General features: G+C 41.7%; 1 protein-coding gene across 5 annotated transcripts in view; it reads left to right on the top strand.

Moving 5' to 3' along the window:
- ncor2 (nuclear receptor corepressor 2) overlaps window positions 1-24348 on the top strand; it is a 59395-nt gene that overhangs the window by 30154 nt on the left and 4893 nt on the right. For 3 of the 5 annotated variants that reach the window (XM_061279809.1, XM_061279810.1, XM_061279811.1), the window contains 27 exons: window positions 422-476; window positions 562-660; window positions 2265-2416; window positions 4092-4252; window positions 5503-5565; window positions 9474-9616; window positions 9720-9858; window positions 11756-12176; window positions 12949-13069; window positions 13586-13850; window positions 14529-14693; window positions 14788-14924; window positions 15038-15137; window positions 15261-15365; window positions 15953-16044; window positions 17755-17905; window positions 18790-18939; window positions 19029-19121; window positions 19255-19472; window positions 19582-19927; window positions 20086-20289; window positions 20416-20664; window positions 21329-21481; window positions 21568-21792; window positions 21900-22077; window positions 22169-22536; window positions 24162-24292. In XM_061279809.1, coding sequence (XP_061135793.1) covers window positions 422-476; window positions 562-660; window positions 2265-2416; window positions 4092-4252; window positions 5503-5565; window positions 9474-9616; window positions 9720-9858; window positions 11756-12176; window positions 12949-13069; window positions 13586-13850; window positions 14529-14693; window positions 14788-14924; window positions 15038-15137; window positions 15261-15365; window positions 15953-16044; window positions 17755-17905; window positions 18790-18939; window positions 19029-19121; window positions 19255-19472; window positions 19582-19927; window positions 20086-20289; window positions 20416-20664; window positions 21329-21481; window positions 21568-21792; window positions 21900-22077; window positions 22169-22536; window positions 24162-24292 — 4684 coding nt within the window. The remainder of the gene's footprint in view (window positions 1-421; window positions 477-561; window positions 661-2264; window positions 2417-4091; window positions 4253-5502; window positions 5566-9473; window positions 9617-9719; window positions 9859-11755; window positions 12177-12948; window positions 13070-13585; window positions 13851-14528; window positions 14694-14787; window positions 14925-15037; window positions 15138-15260; window positions 15366-15952; window positions 16045-17754; window positions 17906-18789; window positions 18940-19028; window positions 19122-19254; window positions 19473-19581; window positions 19928-20085; window positions 20290-20415; window positions 20665-21328; window positions 21482-21567; window positions 21793-21899; window positions 22078-22168; window positions 22537-24161; window positions 24293-24348) is intronic. The other 2 variants (XM_061279812.1, XM_061279813.1) reach the window with 2 other exon arrangements.

Below are 24348 nucleotides of genomic sequence, written 5' to 3'. Positions count from 1 at the left end.
TGAATCTTCCCCGTTTTTTTTTTCTTTTACAAATGAGGGAGGACATTTGAAGCACAGCCACACAGGAGCGCTGACTGAATGTCCAGTTCAGAACATGTCACACAAAATGTTATGATTTCTATGTCTTCTTATCCGGAACAAAAGAAAGAAGAGTAATTTGTGATACAAACTTGAAAATGTTCTAACATGCAGGTTGAATTTATCTTCATAAAGCTGTACAATAAATGTGATTATTACTGACAGCATCAACTAAACAATACACCAATTAACTATTGAATACACAATGTACTCTTTTACTGAAACAAATCCCTCTTCTTTTCTAATATTAAAATAAGAGGTTTTAGAGCTCAGTACTTTATGCAAGTGATGTTTAAAATATCGATTCTTCAGGGCGTATATTTTTTATTTTCATCTTCCACAGATTCATCCAACACCCTAAAAACTTTGGTCTCATCGCATCTTTTCTCGAAAGAAAGGTATGCGTTTTGTGTTCACTTGAGAAATCTGATCTTCTCAGGAAATCACGTTTCCCAGGCAAATCACATTTCTTTCATTTTTCAGACGGTGGCAGAATGTGTGCTCTTTTATTATCTGACCAAAAAGAATGAGAACTATAAGAACATCGTGCGAAGAAACTACAGGCGGCGAGGAAGAAGCCAGGTATTGTCAGCTTTCAATCTATAAAACTTCTAATCATGTCATCTTATGTCTCAAAGGACACATGGTATCTCAACGAACGACAATATTACTTTTAAAATGATTATCGTTCCTGAGGTTGTAGTTGTCATACACTGGGCAAAATGCCAGAACCTCTTGGTGAAACAAGTCAGACAGGAATGACTTATGCTAACCTTTCCTCTACTTTGTATATTGGAATTGCAGTGTTTTCTTTAGAAACATAAAATTTAAGAACAGAACACGATGTGCTTAATTTGGGGATGGTACAAAGTGTCCCATAATGACCACCGGTATATAACACTGGCACAGCGATATTGATTTATCTGGTCTCACTAGACAAATGGGGCAAATAGCCAAGATATGGCAAGACATTATCGTCATTGACTTAAAAAAAATATTTAGGGAGCCAGCTACACATAAGGTATTTAGAAAAGTGGTTGCACTCCACTTTCAGCGGATAGTAATAATAATAATAGTGAAAGTTTGTTTATTCATATTAATTAATAAATAGGCCCCTCATCAAAGTCATCCCTCAGCCCTGCTCTTAATCTTTATAACTTGCCTCTCACTCTTCTTGTCAGTCTGTCTCACACGTTAAAGATTCTGTATTGAGATCATCATCATAAAATGAAGGTGTTGCTTTGGCCTACGGCAGCAATGGCAAATGCATCACAAATAGCAATGATGTCAATAGTGCAAGAATAGTTATCAGTCTGAATGTCAGTGCTCATCTGAACTCTCACCCTAAAACCCAGACAGGCATGGTGAGGAAGTGATAGTGTTTTCTTCAAAACCAAAAGTCATACAGCTGAACAGTTATTCTGTGGTTTCTGAACTTTCACATCCTGTTTTGCCTTTGTTGGCATTCTTTTTAGTTACATGAAATTCTGTGAAATCAGATAGCTTTGTGGCGCAATGGTTAGCACGTCCGCCTCACAGCGCAGTGGTTGTGGGTTTGGCCTTTTTCTGTTGACTTTGCATGTTCTCCCCGTGCCTGCGGTGGTTTTCTCCTGGAACTCCGGTTACACGTGCTTGGTAGGCCGATTGAGCATGCCAAATTGCCCATAGGTGTGATTGTGAGTGGTAGTCTGGCTTTTGTGTGCCCTGCGATTGGCTGGCAACCAGTTCAGGTTGTCCCCTGCCTACTGCCTGCTGGGATAGGCTCCAGCGCGCCTGCGACCCTCGTGAGGATGAATGGTACAGATGGATGAATGTTATAGAAAATACAACAGTGTTACCAAATTGATCTGTTTGGCGATTTCTGTTAAAGTATCTTTATATGTTTTCTAATAGCAGCTCAGTTCGAGTATTTTGACACAAAACGTGTTAAAATGGCATAACCAGAGAAAATATGTTAATTGAAATGATTTTGAAATTTATGAATGAGGAGTGACTTGTCGCATTCTTTTGCTAGAAAGGCTTGAGCCATTTGTCATTTCACCGAATACAAACTTATACATTGAGGCTTAAATGACATCGCTGATGTTGAGTCTCATTAAGTGAAAATTCTGATGTTGATTCACCCACCATAAGTAGATCATGTGGGTTCACAGTATGCCCTCTTGTTACTCTCCCATAATCTCTAGCATGGCGGGCAGCAGCAGCAGCAGCAACAGCAACAGCAGCAGCAGCAAGTCAACCGAAACAGTCAGGAAGACAAAGAAAAGGAGGAGAAAGACAAGGAAGGAGAGAAGGAGGAGGACAAAACAGAAGCTGAAGACAAGGAGGATGGAATGAAGTAAGCCAATGTATCTATTCAACAGACAGAGCATTTAGTCCACAGTCGTATCATCTTTATCACAGTGTATAAAGTCCTTTTGAAATCACGCTATAAAAAAAACGCACAATTTTTTATTCATTCAGGTCGCTTTACTTTCATGCCTTGCTTATGTTTTAGAGAGAAAGTTCATCCTGAAGTCCTACTTATTGCTCTTTATAGTGGCATCTCTAGCCAGACTTTCCACCAGCAACAGGTTGGAAGTCGATTTATAAAACAGCTGTTTTTCTCTGGAAACACATTTAGAGGGTTCTTCTGTTTTGTGGTTTTGCTGTTGACAATGTAAACAGATGATATCTGTGTGTGTGTGTGTGGGTGAATAGCTTTGTGCAATATAGTCAAATAGCGACAGATACCAAAGCAGCAGATGGAATAGAACTCTTTCTGTTCTCCTTGGAAATCAATAGATAAATGCAGGCAATCTGTGTAGGCAGGCATTCTATTATCTAATCTGAGCTTGTACTTTGTACTGTAGAGGTAATGTACATTCTTGAGAAGTTGTGTCATGCTGATGAGGCATTAATCTCCTTTCTGTCTGTAGTGAGACACTGTGAACAGTCTTCTGCTTTTGTACTCTCCTATATTCGCAGAAACACCTGTACCTCACGTTAATATTAATGGAACTCAGTGTGTGCAGTTACTATTTTAAAAATGTATTTAATTTTTGTCAGTCATTAAGTTAGTCAAACTAGGCCCTGTGTGAAAAAGCAATTGGCCCTAAACCATCAGTAGTAACACCTGAGCGGTTACAATAACTGATGATGAGTCTCACATTTCTTCGGAGATATTTTGGAGACACATACGTGCATACCGATACATACGTTTATAGAGTGGTCTGCTAAAAGTCTTGGAAATCATTCAGATGTGTTTTGCAAAGGTGAGATGAGCCTCTATATTTGTTGTTGTCAGCATGGTTTTCACCTTGGAACTCTCATTTTTTGCGCAGTCATGGACCTTAACTGAGGTGAGGGAGACCAGCAGTTCTTGAAATGTTGTCCGAGATTCTTTCATGACCTTCTGAATGAGTTGTGTCTGTAATTTTGGGAGGCTTGCTACTCCTGGGAAGGTTCACCACTGTTCCATTCTTTCTCAGTTTGTGGATAATAGTTCTCACTATGTGATTAGCTGGAGTCCTAAAGGTTCATGAATGACTTTGAAACCAATTAGGAACTGATAGATGTCAGTTTCTGTATTTTTATTATATATCTTTGGATCATGGCATTCTGTTGCAGCCTTTTCACATCGGTGTGATTGAACAGGTCTGGAGATAATCTGGAGAATTTAGGTGTGGTCAGTGAAAAGGAACTGAAAATGTAAATTAGCCGCAGTAAATTAACGATTTAAGAAGAGGAGTAAGTATTTTTTTCCGCAAAGGGTCAGGCAGCCTTGAATTGTTTTTTTTTTACTTAATAAATCAAATTACTATTACAATTTCCTTGAGTTGTCTTTGTCTGATCTTTACATTTGTTTGACGATCTTATATAGTAAAGTAGGGACACTGTAAAAAATGTGAGGGTTTTAGACGGTGGCAAATACTTTTCCATACTGTACATTGGCAAGATGAGCTAAACTTGGAAACGTGACTTGTAGTTGAGTTTAAATGTTGTTTTGTAAATTTTCCATTTCTGAATTGCAGAGATGAAACTTCTGGGGAAGACGCAGAGGACAAAGAGCCTGCAGTGGCTGTCAAGGGTCGACGCACAGCCAACAGCCAGGGGCGCCGTAAGGGCCGAATCACTCGCTCGATGACCAGTGAGGTGGAGGAGACCACCACACCGCCTGCCAACAATGAGCTCGGTCAGTCTTGGTGGTTTACTTCACTTAAGCAGGTTGTGGGGGTTATGCGAGCTCATCTGTACGTCCTTTGGATGTCAAAGCAGAGTCTCATAGTTTAAGTGTCCCCCCGTGGACCAAAATTAAAAATCAACTCGTCATTGAGCGATGCTAGTCTGTTTCCTGACAACTGTATTGTGAAAACAAAATAAAAAGTGTCATATTTATCCATTACATAATTAACATTTATTTGGAATAGACAGTAATTATGTTCATTGTGCATGTAAGATATAGTATTTAACTGTATGTCAACATAGTGAGCCACTGAGAAGATGAATTGGATTATATACGTTTTTGTAAATGCAGAAAGAAACGCATCTTCTGTGGTTTAAATGAGGATTTAGTTTAAAATTTTCCACTGAAGGGGCAGTCCAATATTCCATTCAGCTCTTTCTTTTAAATTCAATGTTCTGGCAATTATCATCTTCCCAAACTATTATTAGATCAGCCAGATGTTTGGGATACGACCACTTAGCCCACTATTTTCAGACAATCACTATTGCTCCAAATAATGCTCCTGTCCCATACCACCAGAGTGCACTGTTGGTCCTTCTGTCCTCTTCCCACTCTGTTATTTAAGTGCCAACCCTGTTCCCCTAACCAGTCAATTAGCTGTACTCAACATCAATTATTCTATTGGTTACACATATTTAATCGATCATCCTTTGTGTGTACGCAATACAATATATTCTGCATGTTGATTTTCCTTCACTTTTTTGTCACACGGAACTCCCCAGTGATTTAAGTTGCAGGGAGTTTGAATAGACTCCCTCTTTTGTTGTCTCAATATTCAGAGCAGTGCTTGGCTGGCTGCTTTGTCCTTCATAGGTCCATGTAGAGAACGTACAAGAGCCAACTTCTCTACGTGTTGGGCAGGGCCAGGGTCACTCCAGCTAATAACTTTCTGCAGCGAGGGAAAAGCCAGTTGTTGTCTATAATCATTAACTGACTTCTCCACTTCGATTTCCTGCTTCCTCCATCTAAAACAAACAGTCCCCAGTGACCTAGGCAACAGTGCCTTTTTAGCAAGTAGCTAAAATACCCTTCCCCCACATATTGTCTTTTTTTTTTTTTCCTTCTCTAATTTGCTCTTTGCTTTCCTCTTGTCAGTCACTCCCTAACTGAATTTGTCACTTGCAACTGCCCCCCCCCCCCCCCCTCTTCCTTCGTCTTACTTATTTTTTTTTTTCTATCTGTGTGTGTGTCTGAGACAGCCAATCTAGAAATGAATGAGAGTTCTCGCTGGACTGAAGAAGAGATGGAAACTGCCAAAAAAGGTAAAACACAACAAACCCTTCCCTCCTCTATGACTTTGTTTGTAACACTATTGTTCATTGTAGAGATGCCTCATATGGCTTGAAAGCACACCAGACAAATGATGATCTTGTGCCTTCCTGTTAGTGAGGCAGCGATTGCCACGTGCTTCGAAACTGTGTCTGTGCATATCAAGTGGACTGTGGCTGCTGCTCTTGCTAGCCATTTCCTTTCTCTGGGTCAAGGCAGCCTGTCTTCTTATCGTGATGGCTGTAAAGTCTGTCCCTTATCAGTCATTAACCTGCCTGTTTTATCATCTTGAGAGAAGATTTACCCAGAGGTCTCTGATACTGTGCCCGGTGTCCTCACACTTGTACTGTGCGATTGTATTGTGTGCGAAGTACATGATACTCATTAGGCGTCTCACTCGCAGTGGTTTATACTTCCTCAGTTAGATCGGGATTCCTCAAAGGACTGTATCATCACTTTGACAAGATTGCTGATATTCCATTTTAATCTAAACTTAATTATTAGTGAATTTTCAAAATGGGTAATCTGTGTTGCATGTATTAAAATGTTGTTGAGCATTTTCTAAGAATGTTATTAATAAGGGAGATGCGTGGTCTGCAAATTCTGCTCTGTGGCTTTGTGTGCCTGAATAATTAAATCTATCCTTCCTTTTAATCATAGTACTGTTGCTCTAGTGCCGACTGTGACCCCTGCTGCTCTTTGGCTACACGTGCATTGGTCCCAGCAATGTGGATGTTTATTTGTAGAGTGTTTGTTTGTTAAGGGGTTATTTTTGTCTATATCTGGCACTGCTTGGCTTGAACACAGGACTGTGTAGTAATCCCGGTTAATGTCTTCAGTTCCATTCTCCTGCAGTGGGATTAGTGGGGTGCTCCATCCCAGAGGATTAGCCTGGCAGTTGGGTAGATGCAGGGCTTCTATGGAGTGCTTATGTAATCACTGAACTCCAGCGACAGCAGCCAGAGCTGAAGAAGGACAAAGTCTTGCCATTTTTCAAACAGACACCCGCCACCACCACCGCACGCACGCACGCACACACACACGCACACACGCACACACGCACACACACCCTCCTCTCCTTAATAGACAAGAGTATATCCCCAATGTATTTAACCCCCTCCAGTTCATCAAGGTGCTCACTGCTCTCCCTCTTTCAGTTTCTTCACATGGATGTGTTAAATAGCATTAATCGTAATTATTGATGTGGTCTTCTCCTTTAAGATCTAAAAAAAAAAAAAAGATAATTATGTCACAGGTCATTTGAATATTTCCCTACCTTTCAGGATAGTATTGCAACAATAAGCCATATTCATTGCTGCCCAACAGACAAGAGGTGTTCTAAGGCTGCTTTTAGATGCACATGCACAATCTCTTTGTGCGGGCCTGTGTGTTAGTAAAGGTTGTATCTCTTGGATCTCGATCCAAGTTGTGTGTTTGTATGTGCACACTTCTTGGCTAGAATTCATGTAAGTTCAAATTCAAGGCCCTCGCTCCACTTGCTGGAAGAACCCACATATAGGAGCTGCAGGTAGAAAAGCACATACCATCTTTCTTTTCCACTGTTGCTCGGTTATTTTTTCTCTCCCTGTCCACTTTTTGGCTTGGGAGATGGCACCAGCCCAAGTTGGCAAGAGCTGTGGAAGATTTGGCAAGTGAGGGGACCCCCCACTCCCCCCATTTGCCCTCTCTCCTTACTCCTTGTTTTATTATAGACTGGCGAGGTCACATTCAGGATGAAAAGCAGGTCAGTCAGAAAAAATGTGAAAGCCTTTATGCCTTCTCATGGTATCAACATCAACTCTGTTGCCTTCCTTGTCCTCCCATCTTCTCCCTTTGCTTACTTTCCACTTCTTTATCCCCGCTTCTCTCTCCACCCCCCTCTCTCTCTGTCTCTCTCTCTCTCTCCCTCTCTCTCCCTCCCTACTTCCCTCCCCCACCTCGCTACACCCTCTGTTTACACTTGGACTGCCTGAGTGTGTGTTTGTGTCTGTGTGTTAAAGTATTAACAGGAGAGAGAGAGAGAGAGCGAGAGGGCTCGAGTTCGTGTGTACTCATGCATTTGTGTGTGCACTGGTCGGTGGTGCCTGCTGGCAGAGTGAGGTAGGGGGAGGGATAGGCTGACAGAGAGGGAGGGGAAAGAGAGAGAGAGATAGAGGAAAGATCAGATGAGGAGAGAGAGAAAGAGAGGGTGAGTGAGCACAGCCTCATAGTCCCACTTTCCTGTGGAAGTCTTACTAGACGGCCGCCATTGAAGAGAGACGCAGCACAAAAACAGAGCTGCAATTACTGAAGCTCTATGGAATAGCAGAGCGATGGGGAGAGACCAGGACCATGTGGTGTTTTGGAGCTTGTCAACCTGACCCCGTATCAAGTAACAAGCCAGCTGGAAGTAAGAGCGGAGGGATTGAGCTGTTTTCGTCTTTGCGCCGGATGGGAAGGCCCCGTGTTGAAGAGCATTCCAGGCTCTCCCTCCAGAGATCAGACAGTCTGATCGTGTGATCCGGAAGGGCCACAAGACGGCGGCTGAAGTAACAGGCATGTGACACAGTGACAATCACGTTCTGGCTACCAGCTATTGATTGGACGTCTCTGGGTGGTGCTTAAGGCCCTTCAGGGTCCTGATTGGGTGTGAGGCAACCACCTGCTTCGGAATATCTTGACTGATTGGATGTTTGATCCACGTGTCTCCCCTGCCTCTAAGGCTTTGAGTCAACTGCTTGGGAATGCGCTTTGTACAGTTGCATACAAGGATTAAACTAGGTATTGATATTTGTCATTACTTTTTATTCATTGGAATAATTGATTTCCTAAAACTTCGAATTCATCGAATGCTTTTTCTAGGTTGTTTGAAATGGCAATTGGCTTACGTGAGGCACCACCCTGTCGAATATAAGCCTTGCTAGTTGTCTACCTGTCTTATGGAATTAGTTGCAACATACGAGTCTGCCTTTCTCTATCGCTTTTAGTTGCAATGTCTTCGGCCATAGTCTTACTACTTAAAGCTGGACAAGTTGTCGTGCAGTTTTCAAGACCCTTCAAATGTTCCTGCAGCTTGTTTAGTGTTGTCATGAACGTATTTTTATGAAAGGAATACTAGTGATCTCACACTTGCAAGATGATGCACTGCTTTGCACGTGTCGGATTAGTTCCTAGTCGCCATCTCTTTGGAATCAGTCAGTGACAGCTATTTATGTCAAAGATGCATTGTATTTGAGAGAAATTAGTTGTTATGTTTCAAGATTAATATCAAAAAGTGTCTGCTGTTTGTTGTCTTCCATTCTCTATTGACTAACAAGATGCAAGTGACCTCTGAATGCTTGTATAAGGTTACACGGCTAGGTGTCGGTTCCACGCTTGTGCTTAGCCCCCACAACCCTCGTAGAGCGTGCCCTGCCAGGACCTGCACAGGAAATAAGTGGGTGGTGTAGGTTAAGCCGCTTACAGTGCACACGGCAAATGGGTTGCTTTTAGCTAACAGCACACGCTGAAGGGGAAGGAACCACCACAGTAAATTCTACACTATCTGTCTTTGGTCTCTTATTGCACAAACATGCTGACCGCTTCTTTGAGCACATGTGACATGTGAATTTCATGCCGGCTTTTTCTATCCTCCTTTGGTCTGGTGGGTTCATGGAGACTCTTGTTAAAGGCACAATCATGTGGTGACTGAGGTAAGGACTAGGGTTTCTCGGAACTGGGTCACATCAAAGTTAGTCAGAATATAACACAGTGTGACCTCAGTGAGGGAGAGTTAGTGATGTCATTGACATAAGCTGCTATATTACCACTCCCCTTAAGATTTCTATGGTTTTGTGCATTTCGGAATACAATGGCAGTGTGCCAATGTTCCTCTTATCCACTCTGTCTGTTACACTGTGGAATTTGGTCTTTTTTGTTGCAGGTCTTCTTCAGTATGGTAGGAACTGGTCTGCCATTGCCAAGATGGTGGGATCAAAAACTGTGTCACAATGTAAAAACTTTTATTTCAACTACAAGAAGAGGCAAAAACTGGATGAGATTTTGCAGCAACATAAAATGAAATCGGTAAGCAAGAAAAAGAGAGGGACATGTTTTCTCACAGCTTCTCAAAGTTGTGACCTATTTGGTGTTATCTAAATTAATTTTTGTGTATTGGATCTTAACTTAGGAGAAGGAACGAAAGGCTCGCCGCAAGGGCAAAACCCCTCAAAATGAAGAGGCCACTGCCCAGTTCACTGCAGAGGAAGAAGAGTTGGAAGGCTCAGGGGCTAGTGGTAATGAAGAAGAAGCACCTGAAGATGGAGAAGGTACACTGAATTGAGAAAGATAACATTTGCACCATGAAACAATTCCCCCCCAAATTATGATTTGTCAAAACACAGTCTGGTGGAGTGGCCACTTCAACCAGAATTTTCAGAGAATTTTGAATAGCGGATGGTGGGTAACAGAAAAATTGAGGGGTATTTTGTGTTGAGAAAAAATGATTTTGTGTGATATAGAATATCAAGCCAAAAAACACCAACTTGATTATTTCTCAACATTCTCTTGGACCCACTTCTGTCTAGTCTTCTACTCGGCGAACCCCATTTTCCGATTAGATAATAAGTTTCAGTTAAAAAGAACCACCAATTGCTCCTACAACACTCTAAAATGTCAGCAGGTCCAGGTCAATATTATTGTAGTGTTTCAAAGCTAACTCAACGCAAGAAGTACAAACTGAAACTTTCAAGTGAGAAGAGCAGTGTGGGCAGTGGAATAGGTCAGGTACTTCAGTTGTCATTTTTTTGTAAATTTGTTTTATATGGAGGATTTTAAAGGTATTTGGGGAGCTCAAATACTTTTTTTTTTCTTCTTTTTTTTTAATTCCAAAAAAATGGCCGCCATTTCTTATGTTCCGAATGCTAGATTAGTAATAAATTAGGAATGGGCAATCAGATACATTTTCTTTGTTTGGTAATAGTGGATATTGTTTTTTTAAATATCAATTTGTATATAGTGCTGATAAACTATATTGAATTTAATTCCGTGTGATTGGCTAGCGACCCTCCTCCCCCCCCACCTTTGTCTCATCCAAAGTCAGATAGGCTCCAATTCACCTGTGACCTTCATTAGGACAAGTGGTATAGAAAATGGACGGATGGACATATATTGTTGTGCCATTTGAGAGCCTCGCATTGAATTCAACTTTCCCTGTTTTACATAAAAGTCTTGTTCCCAGCAAAATACTTGTGACAGAATCAACAGCACCTATGCTGGCTGCAGCAAAGTATTCTAGCACATTCAATTTTAGTTTCATTGCTTCAAGATGTGACTCGTCAACAATGTATTTTCATACGATCAATCAATTTTTAGTCATTTATTCATCTATTAATAACCCTAATAATATACTACAGTGCCTGGAAAATGTGTTTATACACCATGAAACATTTCCACGTTTTATGACTCCCAGCAGTCACAAACTTGAATTTATTTTGTTGAGATTTTATGTTATTTTATGTATAAGCATTACATAATCGTGAAGTAGAAGGAAACGGTTTTCAAACATCATATATTTTCCATTTTTATTTGCTAAAAAAAAATGGAAGACTACATATCACCTCTGTTCCACTTTAGGGTTAAATGTGAAAAAGTTCAAGGGGTATGAGTGCTTGTTCAAGGCACTTTCTAGATTGCATTATGACCTCGGTCACTCAATGACGAGTGCAGCAGCATCATTCTTAATTTTCTGGTTGCGACTTGGTTTTTTTGATCCACATGAAATATTTCCACTAAAATTCTTCTGTTCAACTCCTTAGAAAGTCTGAGTGTTTCTCCCTCTTTGTTCTCCAATGAGTTGCATATACTACTCTTGTCTGAGGAGGATAAAACTGTTTTCCCGATACCCGGTTTGTTTTTGTCATTGTTAAAACATTTAGCAGCTTTTGCCTCGTGTTGCTCTGGCAGACAACAACTGCAGTTTTTTCATGCCATGTCTACTGTGGGATAACACCCTAATTAAAAAAAAGATAGAATTAAAACTTACCTACTTACTCGGTAATTGATTTTAATGCATATTGTTTTTTTCCCGAGTAAGAAAATGAGGCCTCTATTTGAACGTTGGCATTTATTTATTCAAGTATATGACAAATTATATCTGAGGCTGCATATTTCTAATTTGGTATCATACCAACTCTCTCACAAGTCCCTTGATTTCCCTTCTGGTAGGTGGTGCCAACAACAGCTCGGACACAGAGAGTTTGCCATCACCACATTCAGCTGATGATACCAAGGCCAAGGAAGAGACTTCTAATAAGTCCAAGGCTAGCTGTAATACTGGGGATAAAGAGACAGCTGGAACTGGCACGGAGCAGGCTGGAGATGTGAAACCTCCTCTAAAAGAAGATGGAGAGGTCTCCATCAAGCAGGAAATAAAGACTGAAACAGGGGAGACAAACAAGGAGCTGACCCAACCATCACCAAGCAACGATGCCACAGACAAAAAGCCTTCAACAACAGAGGCTGACGATGTCAAGAAGAGCTCGAAGAAGGAGCATGGGGTTAAAGTAGGCTCCCATGGGGACAGCGATTCCAGTGCCACTTGCAGTGCTGATGAAGTGGAAGAGACAGACAACACAGAAAAGAACAGGTGGAATGCACAATAGGTTTTATATGCATCTTTTACATTTGCCAATCCTTTTTCTATCCATTGAACAATTCCAGATAAAATAGAATTCTATCATGCGGTAACTCAGTGTCATTAGTTTTCAGCAAAATAATAGTTGGGTGCTGTGGCAGCTCAGCCTCGTGTGTTGCCGAGGTGCACAGCGCGCTCCGATCACTATAATTAATTAATGCACCTTATAATCAGCAATTCTGCTATTGCGGATAATTTTTGGAATGGAACCCCTGTGATAAATGTGGGATCACTGCACCAATTTTCTTCTTCTTCTTGAATAGTGCCCCAACCGCCACTGGCTATGTGTACTCGGTCTTCCATACTTGGCCCCATCGGTCAGCGAAATTGTTTCAGTGGCACTTATGGCTTATAATGTGCATGTTTAAGTGTAATTTGTAAATGTGCATGCCTGTGAATGAGGCCACAAGAAATGGGTGTCAAAGTGCGTGGGAGGAATGATTAGTCTTGTTTGCGCTGTATTTGTTCGTTTCTTTTTTTTTTTTTCCCATGAGAGCCAATCGAACACACTGGCAGAGCTGAGAAAAATGCTGCCCTCTGCCAAAGCAAACAAAGAAACGTGTGTGTGTGTTTTCTCTCATTTGTTCCATTGTGTCTTTCTGCTATTTTATATTGAGTATACATAAGTTGTGCTGCGGTAGTTTTTAGCATAGTTATATACTGTTGTAAATGTTGGAAGTGGATGCATCCGTCAATGTTTTTATATTATTTTATATATCTGCAGAATGACTTCTCCCCGTCCAAGCCTTCTAAACTACACTCATGATGGGGTCATATCCTCCGCTCTGCAGAAGCCTATGGACCTTAAACAGCTCAAACAGCGGGCTGCTGCCATACCACCCATTGTGAGTCACTTGTTTTCCAACCTCCGCTTTTGTGCTTGAGCCCTTCCATCAAAGCAGTGTTTGTATATGAAACTAAATATAAACTGAATATTTCACATACTGTACTTATCAGACCAAATCATAGGACTTTTAATAACAATGCACAAATGAAATGTTTGCATAAACCTGTGCATAAACCTTACCTAGCTCTTCCTATGATTTATTCACTATCTGCATTCACAAAATTCACAGTTTGTTGTAGTATCATGCCAGGCAAACAAAAAAGATCAATTTGACAATTGCTTGAAAATGTACCTTAAAAAGACTTGAATTTGTCTTTGATTTTTAAAACGTTGCATGAACCATGACCTGATGTAATTTCATGCTTTGTTTGGAGAGATTAAAGTTATTTTTTCAAGTTTTAGTAGAAGAGTTATCATCGAACACTGCATAAAGTTCCTAATTATGTGAAATACATGAAGGAGGATTTAAGTATAATGTGCAAATTCATAGTATGAACCATTGATCTCCTTCTAGTTCCCAGAAGCATCAATCCAAGGCAATCAGCGGAGTGGGGGTACCAAGGCTCTTTTGCCCCCCCATGCTTTGGCACTGTACCAGCAGCAGATCACCATGGCTCATGGGGAGTCGTCTCAGGAGGTCAAACAACAGCAGCAGCAGCTTTCAGGGCAGCCAAGCAAACAGCAGCCTTATCCCCAACAAACAGAAAGAGACAGGGAGGCTCCTCATAGCAGCAGCCCTCACATCCGCCCACGCAGCCCTTCCGGTGGTGACAAGGATGGTACGCCTCTTTTATTCCCTACTGGATATTTAATGTTGACTTTATTATCGTGCCAAGCGGCATACGATTTTTGGCAAACAAATTGATAGTAAGCAGACACGTCAGAGCAGCACTTTATGGGCTAATTGATTTAATAATAATAATAATAATATTATATTGTAAATATTATAAATATTAATACAATTATAATATATAATATTATTATTATTATTATTAATTGATTTACGGCTGTACTGTTTTTGTTGACACGCTGGAGTTGTTCTAATTTGGCCGATGTTGTCAAAAAAAAAAAGGGAAAAACTGAGGTGCGCCAAGACTCATGCATGATGCTTGGCAGTTTATTTAACACATTTAATCGTGTTGGAACTAGTTTTTTTCCATAGTTGTCTGCTGATCTGCTTTCTCTATTTTTTTCTCTTGTGTACTTGTGTGTTTCTGGGACACTAGCTGAGAGGCACTTGATAAATGATTGTAACCCTACTGACCCAGACGGACCTAGAGGTCCTATGTAGTGCACTTGATCACTGTGAGCTTGTTGGATGTGAAAATCAGATCAGTCATGTCTTTAAAAGACCACTGTGGAAAAACTCTTATACATTCCTGCAAGAAAAAGACTAAAAAAAAGAATTTAAAAAAGAAGAAATGCAAGATTATGACGAATATGTGTTGCTTTTGCAGAAAAGTTGCAGGCTTTTTCATCACATGGTGAAATCAAGAGGCCCGCACTGGGCCCGGATGACTTAAGGTCCACTAATTTGGGTCGACCAGTTTTGTCCCCGTTCCCCATGTCCCCACGAGACATGGCCAAGATCAGTCACGACCAGCACCTGCTCCAATTCAACTGTAAAGTCTCATCTTTATCCTCCTTGAGCCCATTTTCTTGTTTTTTCCAATGCATTTCTTTTCTCATTTGTTCATCTTTTCTTCTCCCTGTCAGCATTCCAGCAAGTGGGCCACCCAGTACTTCCTGGTTTGCAACAGGATAGTGCCAGGCAAGCAGCAGTGAGACCCCTCATTATACCAGAGCCACCACCTCTTATTTCCTCAACCAAACCTGGAGGCTCTATCACACAGGTAGATTTCAACACAGTTGGTTGCTCTGAACAGTAGGAAAGCTTCAAATTAGGTATCGGCAAACATATGCTCAAGTATTGCGGATACTATTAATCAAGGGAATGCTTTTCCAGGGGACTCCTGTACAGTTGCACAGCCCAGCTCATGGGTTCGAACATGGAAAGATGCCTTCTACTCAGATGAGCTTATCTTGGATTGATCAGAGGAAAGTTGGTACGTGAATTTATTTGGTTTTATTCTACGTTCCTGTCTCTAACTAAATGGATAGTAAAGTGCATGTTTCGGGTAATAATAATGTCTCTTTTCTTTTTGTGCTTTTACTAAACCGCTCTGTAGGTGGTCCATTTCCTGTCGTCAAGCAAGAACAGTTGTCACCTCGCAGCTCTTCCTTGCAAGCTGACAACCCATCTATCCAAGGCACACCTCATGACGGTGGTAGAGGTATGGTTTGGATTAAATCTGTTGTACAATAATAATAATAATAACTTCGGTATTTTGGCTGGTCCCACGACTTATTCTCAGGTGCAAAAAACAACGCCCTAAAAAGACGACAAAGACATGCACATTACTGGCAGCGTCCACCTTCTTTATCGCGTGCTAAAGAAGGTGGCAGTAATGTCTTAAAATTATTTGCCACCATAATCATGGCAACAAATGCATGACATATAATTAGTTTGAATGAGGAAATGAGGGTTAGCTCTCTAATTACTTTTTCTCCCCCCCCCCTAAAGAAAAACAATCGCAATCAGCAAACATTAGGAACCGGAATTGAAATTGAATCACGTAATCTCAAATCATACAAATTCAAAGGGTACCCAACTCAAAATGTGCATAACTCAGAAATTAAGAAAAACCTTCCGAGCTAATGGATTTCTGTAGAATGCTAATGTTGTGAATTGATATGGAAAGCTCCAAGCATGTACGTACAAGTTAAGTTGTTAATATCATTGAAAGTCATATACCCTGCGTCTACTGCTTCTTGTGTCAGAAACATCAGTCTTACCTTTTTAAATTCAATTTAATTCTAGCTGTCCAGGGAGGTAGTATCACAAAAGGTATCCCGGGGACCAGAATGCATCCAGATTCCTCCATCTCCTACAGAGGCGGCTCCATCACTCAGGTGAGTTGAACTTTTTGTTAGACTTTGCTCCTTAAAAAAAAAAAACTATCTATATATTGCTATATCAGATATTAATTAGGTTTTTTCCATTATGATTATCATAGTGTTTTAAACCTACATGATTTTTATACTGTATTTATAGGTATTTAGTATGTCATTAACTTGTCTTGCAACTACGACGGCATCCCTATCCCAGCCGTCTCTGGGCAATGCACCCCAAATTAGTTGTCACAAATAGTCAACCATTCACACTATCAATCACACCCCGGGTCAATTCATAATGCTCAATTCACCTAATGTGTATGTTTTTGGAATGTGGGAGGAAAGTGGAGTATCTGCGTGGGTTTTCTCCATAAAGTGAAAATCCATCTGTTTACTGTAACCAAAACAAGCAAAAGAAAATAGTCAAATTGAGGTGGTGTGCTGTCAGGCCAGAGAAAGAGTGTGAGGAGCCTGTAGGCTTTTATTAGTGTTGAGCTGATGAAATGGTACAACTGCTAGGTCACCTGGGAAGCGCCACAAGAAGAAAAGACTTCACGTACTGTCATATTAATTTCTTATCCCGTTATTACAGTTGTTTGGCTATCCCCCAATTCAACTCCATCTGAAGCATATAACTTGCAGCCATAGTTTTCGTTCACTGTTAATCATGGACTCATATGGAGCACGGGGCAGAGCATTGGAGAGAGGTCATGAAGCTGACCAAGTGGAGCAGCGACTGCATCTGTGACATAACCATTCCTGTGACGAGGCCTAGTTACCCTAGCAACAAGTACTCGGTGTGCTGTGTCCGAATCTATTAATTCTAACCAAGCCACTGTAATCTAATATCCAATTGGCTCATTCGGTCTGTGAAGGCAGATTAGTCAAGAAACAATGAGCAGTGTATAAGCTGTTGTCTTGTGGCAGGTCATTTATTTGCTATCATTTATAGATTAATTTTTGGACGAAAAAGCAGATACACAAGCTCAGCACACAGAACCCCATCAGTCACCCACTACCGCAAGAGCTAGACGACACTTCTAGAAACCCCCAAATAACCTAAAATCTCTGTACAGCCAGCCATATCTGGATGTGTCCACTCATTTTGTAAAAATTAAATTAACCTTACTCGGGTATAAGTGAATGGTATGAACAAAACTTGATGTTGCAAGGTTAGTAAAGGTTGAGAATGGGGCTGACTAATTAATCCAATTAAAATCCTCACAGTGTTGTTTTTTCAAAATTTTCAAATGGCAAAGCTGCAATTTTGGTGGAAAAAAACATTGCCTTATTTCAGTCGGTTGGTAAGCTTTCATTTTTTTCATACGCGCATGAGCACGCACACATGCACTCAAACACGCACACAGTGTATATGTTTGTTTATTAATTCATGTATAGTCTGTCCCAATAAGTTAACATTTAAACATGGCTAAAATCTCCCAAAGGTTGATTTTGGTAGCATGATAAGGGTCCTTCAAAAACAATTAATGGAAAGAGGAAGTTGAAAAAAAAAAACAATTGGATATTGAGGGAAAAAACAGAACACAATCACACTAATGGGGGGCACGATGAGATTTCTTTTAATTGGTTATCCCTATCTGAAAGTCAAGATTATGTTTTGCCGTTTTAACCAAATTATTAGACATTTGAGTTTCCACTTCCTCAATTCAACCATCTGCTTTATAGTGAAATGGTGAGTATGGGTCTGAGTTGTCACTGTGTCCACAGGGGACACCGGCTGATGTACTGTATAAGGGAACTATAACCCGTCTGATCACAGAGGACAGTGCGAGCCGTGCTGACAGGGAGCGGGATGACGCACTGTCAAAAGGTCATGTGGTCTATGAGGGAATAAGTGGTCACATCCTCACATATGACCGTGAGTATTTTGCTCCAACCCAATGTTTGTGCTAACCATATCCTTAAATACAGAACATAGTATGTGCACTGAACAAAAAAGCAAATGTGACATTTATGTTTTTGCTCCCATCTTTCATAATCCTGAACTTGAACTACACAAAAAGCCTATTCCATTCAAATATTTTTCACAAATCGGTCTAAATTGATGTTATTGACCACTTCTCCTTCGCCAAGAGAATCCAATCACCTCAAATCTGTGGCATACTGTATAAATAGAGGTTGTTGATATTGGCCTGTGAAATGTTGGTCCATTTTATCAATGGATGTCCAAAGTTGCTGGATATTGGCAGGAACACATTGTTTCCCAAGCATCCCAAATATGCTCAATGGGTTACATGTCCGGTAAATATGCTGGCCATGCAAGAACTGGGTTGTTTTCAGCTTCCAGGAATTGTGTGCAGATCCTCGCTACATAGGGAGCTGCATTACCGTGCTGCAACATGAGGTGATTGCTGTGGATGCATAGCACAACAATGGGCCTTGGGATTTCGTTACAATATTGCAGTACATTCAAAATGCCGTCATTAAAATGTACCCATCCATGAGCTACACCCATGACGCCGCCATCCACGCTGTCTGACAACTGTCTTGTATAGTGTCCAGTCAACATCTTAATATGCCACGCCTTTGAGGTTGTTGGACTATCTCGGCAAATAAAAAGTGTTCATTAAAACGGATTTATCCAAATTTATGATATAAATTTCCAATTCTCTGTGAAGAGAAAAGTTTTTGGGTCAGCAAATGAAAAATAGGAGCATAAACGAGAGTTTTGCATTTATAAGTCTGTCCAGTGTATGTGACTCTAACACAAAATGAGAATATCTTTCTCTTTCAAATGTGTAGGTCCAGTTTCTCAAACCTCTAAAGACGAGGGTAGAGGGTCAGGCCAACCTGGCGAAATTCTTGGAGTCAAGCGTCCTTATGATGTGATGGAGGGCGGCATCTCACGGGGTCTGCCTATGAGGGATTCACTCTCGGCGTCCAACTGTGACGGTAGCGTCTGCTAGATTTGATCTTGTTTGGATTTTTCAGCTTTCATCAGCCTTCGTATTAAACAAATGTTGCCACTTGTCCAAACTCAGGTCTTATTGGTCGAGCCATGCCTCATGACAGGGATAGTCCACACCACGCACCCTATAAAGATGCTCACCACATCCGCGGTTCCATCTCACAAGGTAAAATAACTATGGATTCACCAATTGTTCACCAAGTATTTGCTGAGTGTTCTCAAGAACAAAACTAGTATGAAGATTGTCCCACCCGTTCCCACATATTCTCTCTTTAAATCATATATTCTCATGGCGTTAGGTATACCACGTCATCTGGACCCTCAGGATAGCTACTTGAGAAGGGAGGCCAAGCAAATGAAAAGAGAAAACTCTCCACCACGTGGGGCCAGTCTACTGTCGGACCCAATGAAGGGCAGGGAGGCTATGGTGCCCACAGTGAAGGAGGCTGGACGCTCCATCCACCTCATTCCTAGGGAGGAGCTCAGGCAGTCAGCCAAGGAAGGCATTATAACACAGGTAAGGTACACATTTCCTCCAAATGCATCCAAGTGCCTTGTGAATAGCATTACTTTATCTTCGAAAAGCTGATTGGAAGTTCCCGAATGTCGTTAATAATTCTCTTTAGGGAGCACCCATGAAGCAGGAAGCTGCTGGCTCAGGTAAACGACATGATGTTCGCTCCATCATAGCCAGTTCACCACGTTCCTACCATAACACGCCCCCTCACCTGGAGATGCGGACAGAAAGGGGACGCTATGAAGAGGCACCAAAGGGACGCCCCAGTGCAGTGGTCAGCACCGCTAGCTCAATAGCACGCTCTTCTCCCCTCACACTAACTTCGGAGCAGGGAGGTAAATCCCACCATAGCCCAGTGGGCTACGAGGAGAAAGGCACCTTAAGAAACCCTTACCCTGGACCATCACATCGTAGCTCACCTCTTACAAGGGAGACAAGTCAAAGGCAACATGATGGTGAGGGCTTTTAGGTTTTTCCACTACCTCTGCAGGGATTACTCAAAAATGATTTTTGTAAGATTTAGAATGAATAGTGTGATTTTCTCCAAATGTTACAAAATGTACGTCATGTTCAATAGTTAATCCTAAATGTACATCTGTTGTGTTCTTTCTAGGCTGCAATAAGAAAGAACCTCAGGAGCGTAAAGCCACACCGACCCCAAGGGAGATGACTTCTACCAAATCCCCTCTCCCAGGGGTTCCTGACCAACAGACCTATGAGCGTCTGTTGCAAGGCCTTGGGGCTGCTGATGTTTACAGACAAATTCCTTTAGCCTTTGATCCAGCAGCTCTGCCTCGTGGCATCCCCATTGACCCAGGTACAGTGACTGCCCCTGCAATGATGATTGTCTCAACTCGGGGCATGAAAAGACTTTTGGCGCATTTGATCCAGCATTCATTTGATGATTCTTAACCCTCAGCATATTTCTCTTTCCCTTTTACAGCCTACTACTTGCCTCGCCATCTGGCCCCCAACCCGGCATACCCTCATCCCTATCCCTACCTCATCCGGGGCTTTCCAGACACAGCGGCCCTTGAGAACCGTCAGACGTTGCTCAATGACTACATTACTTCCCAGCAAATGCACCAGTGGCCTGCAGCAGCTGCTATGGCTGCCCAGCGCTCAGACATGCTAAGGGGCCTTACACCACGAGATCAGCCCCTTTCCCTGCCTTACTCTGCTGCCCCTCGTGGTAAGACCACTTTGTTGGTGGTTATTGACTAAAGGGTTAACGGCACTCCACCAATTTGTACATCAATGAGTCAAAATGTACCTAAAACCAAGGTTGGGCTTGAACAAAAGCATATAGTGACCTAATGAGAGATTCTTTCATCATTAGAGCGAGAGCGCAAGACTGTTGGGCAGTATAGTTTGGTATTTCTGGGTTCACCTTTACAAAGGTTTGCTTCATGTTACTGCTTTGTTTGAGTTTAAACCTCTACTGTACCTTGCACAAATATTTGAGGAGTTCAAAACATGTTTTATCAAATGCTCATTAGCTTGTTAATTTCACAGTTGATATATATTAGCGAAACAAATAATTGATTTGGGTGTGTTATCTTACAACAAGGTATTTATTGTCGTTCTGACACCGCCTTAACTTGGGCAAAACGTATGCTAGGTGTTGCAAGGGAATGTTTATCTTGATCTTAAAATGACATTTTTATTCTGATTAATGACGACACATTGTTGTCATGTTGTCGACATCTTCTTTGCCTCGTTGTCTTCTGAGGGCACTCGTAATGCCGACGTGGCCCAAGATTAAAATGATTTTGAAGCCCCTACCTTAAACCATCACATGGAAATTTACCATTAAAACATTTTTTGCTTTGCTCTTCTTTCCTCCTCTATTATAGGAATCATTGATCTTTCTCAGGTGCCGCACTTACCTGTCCTGATCCCTCCCTCTGCAGGGACAGCCAGCTCCCCAATGGATCGTATCACCTACATCCCTGGAGGAAGCACCGCCTTCCCTGGCAGGCCTTACACCACTCCCCCAATCTCACCCGGTATGATGAGTCACACCAGTAATTGTTACCGGTTGGACCACTAATTGTTGTTGATATAATGATTGCTTCTCTGTTTTTCCACATAGTCGGCTCATCGCACATGAACAAGATGCAAGGCACCTCCTCCTCATCAGAACGCGAGCGCGAAAGAGAACGTGATCGTGACAGGGATCGGGAGAGAGAGCGCGAGCGTGAACGAGAACGGGAGAGAGAACGAGAGAGAGATCGCGAAAGGGATCGTGACAGAGATAGAGATCGAGACAGAGAGAAGGGTGGAGCAAATGTGGAGCATGCCCCCATTTGGCGACCAGGTGTGTAGCAGATTGTGACTTTAATTTTTTTCGTTACATACAACATATGTATTTTATATAAGAAATGCTCTATTTTGTGAATGCATGTCTACCTGTTTGTGCCTCAGGTACAGAGCACAGCTTAGCAAGTAGTAGCATTGTGAGACCTTCTTCCCAGCCATACAGTCACCAGCATTCCCCAGTGTCCCCTCGCACCCAAGAGAATGTGCAGCAAAGGCCAAGCGTCTTGCACAACACTGGAAGCAAGAATCTTTCTGCCGAACACTCCAGTTCCTCCGTGTTACGGTAAATTACTGATAAGTGTCTCAAACAAAACGTTTTTAAGAATTAGCTAAATGCAGACAGGCACTCACAGCATTTTTTCACCCCTCGTCAGATCCATACCCTCGGGACCCTCCCGATACCAAGGTTACCATGGTCATCTTCAAAGGACTGGCTTGCCCCCTGAGGCCTACGCAGCCACACTAGACTCGAGCATCGCCAAAGAACAGAGTCGTGATGGCAAAAGCAGGGGACTACTAAAGCAAGTCCAAGACCATCACGGGCCCGCTAGCAAGTCAGACCCCAAGCTTTCCAGCCCTAGTCAGGGAGGAATATACCCAGGTCCTTATTCCTCGATTTCGGGACGACCACCGCACCTGCAATTGGATAACCCTACCGGCCGTGGGGAAGGTGGTACACCTAGTAGGGAAAAGTCTCAAAACAAACCGATGTCCATTCAGGAACAAGAACTCAGAGCACTCGGTAAGACCACCATGACTGCGGCCAACTTCATAAACGCGATTATTATGCGTCAAATTTCTTGTGAAACGGGGATGCCAGAGACGGGCTCGCTTGTTGCCAGCAGCGCCACTGATGGTAAGAAGCTGTGGATCCTGGGTTCCTGTTATCACCCAGACACGCCCCCGTTAGTCTGTGGCCTTTTGCACGCTGTGGTGGTTGGCGTTATCGAATCAGTCTATTCATTTGCATTTTATTTCTTTAATTGTTACACTATATCAATTCTTTCCAAATTTCTTTCCAAACTTAAAGACCACCAAGGGTGCATTCTGGGAAACCAAACTCTTGCATACCCCATATTCCATTTCACTGGCTAAGAATGAAACGAGGAGTCTAACTGAGAACTGACGCAATCTAAAGTTTAGGCATTTTACAGTGACTGAGAAAAAGCCAAATCCCAGGTGTCCTTTAAGGGGTCAGCTTCAAATAGTGATTGCTAAACAGACATCAAGTAGAAAATCACTTCATTTCTTATTTTTATTCTCTTTATACCCGAGACTTGTCGGACAATTCACATGTAGGCACCCCTCCTCCCTCTCTTTCAGCAACGCACATAATAGTTTAAAAGTGGGCACGATTAAAATGAAGTTGAAATTTTGGCACGATTGAGATTCTTTGCCCCATTCATCCAGTAGGCCCGGAAATGCTAAAATCTGTGCCAACCAAACAGTCGCTACGTGCTACACAGTGTTTCTCAGGCAGCTTTAGGCCTGTCAGAGAGATGGAGACGGGGTACTACTGATTCCTGCCCACTAAATCATTGCATGCTGCTTGTCATAATTTACTCTTGAGCTACTCCCAACCTCCACAAACACACACCAAATGCTCAATCAATTGATATTCTTGAAAAAGGTTTGCCATTTTAGAATTGCTATTGTTATTTAATCCTAAAAATGGGCTGTTGAGTTATTGCTACATTTCAGTACTTTTACTGCCCTATTAATATTAAAAGTGCAATTACTATTATTTTGAAGAATGCTGAAAATAAATCAACATGGAGATCAGTCTCATAAGAGTTGCTGATGCTGTTAATTGGTTTTCACTAGCAAGTAGAAAAGTCTCAAGGGAGAAAGGTGGGCTATTTTAAGATGTTGTTTACACAAATTCTTGTCATTCATTACGAGCAAACAGAAGCCAAAACAACTGTCCCCTTGGAGGAATTTCTCCTCTGAGGGATTACATGCAATCATTGCTATCCCCTGCATCAGACTGTCGGGGAGATGTATTTTATGGCAACCTTTATAAATAATTTCTTTGCAATGGCCCTGCTGGAAAAGCAAGCTCTTGATTGGACATAATATACAGCAGCCATGCATTCGTACAATTTTGATTCAAAATATCAGTTACTATCAAAAGGGAAAAAACATCTACTTGCCTGATTGTTGCTTTTTTAACTGTGTTTTTTTTGTTTAACGGATAAATAATTACCTGGCCTCTTTCCTGATCAGACATTTTATGGCATGTGACAAAGATTGTTTTTAATCCTGCATGTTTTCTTAGTACCTTTTCTTTTCTTTCTTTGGATGTACCAAGCACATTCCATAGGTTTGGAATTTTTATACCTCAATGTATTTGTTTTTAACTCCCAGCTCAACAGAAGATGGAGTCACATGTTCTGTACCGTCCTCCATCTGAGGAGAGGCTGTCCCCAGGTCAGAAGCCACCTTCTCCTTGTGTCAAAGGTAGCCAAAGGGTCGTCACCCTGGCTCAGCACATCAGTGTAAGTCCACACAAAAAAAAAAAATTGTAACTGTTGTGCTGTGTTGAGTTTAGCGT

The sequence above is a fragment of the Syngnathus typhle genome, linkage group LG5, assembly GCF_033458585.1.
Source record: "Syngnathus typhle isolate RoL2023-S1 ecotype Sweden linkage group LG5, RoL_Styp_1.0, whole genome shotgun sequence".
Lineage (NCBI taxonomy): Eukaryota > Metazoa > Chordata > Actinopteri > Syngnathiformes > Syngnathidae > Syngnathus > Syngnathus typhle.
Note: the sequence above shows the minus strand (reverse complement) of the source record. Positions and strands in the feature narration are given on the sequence as shown.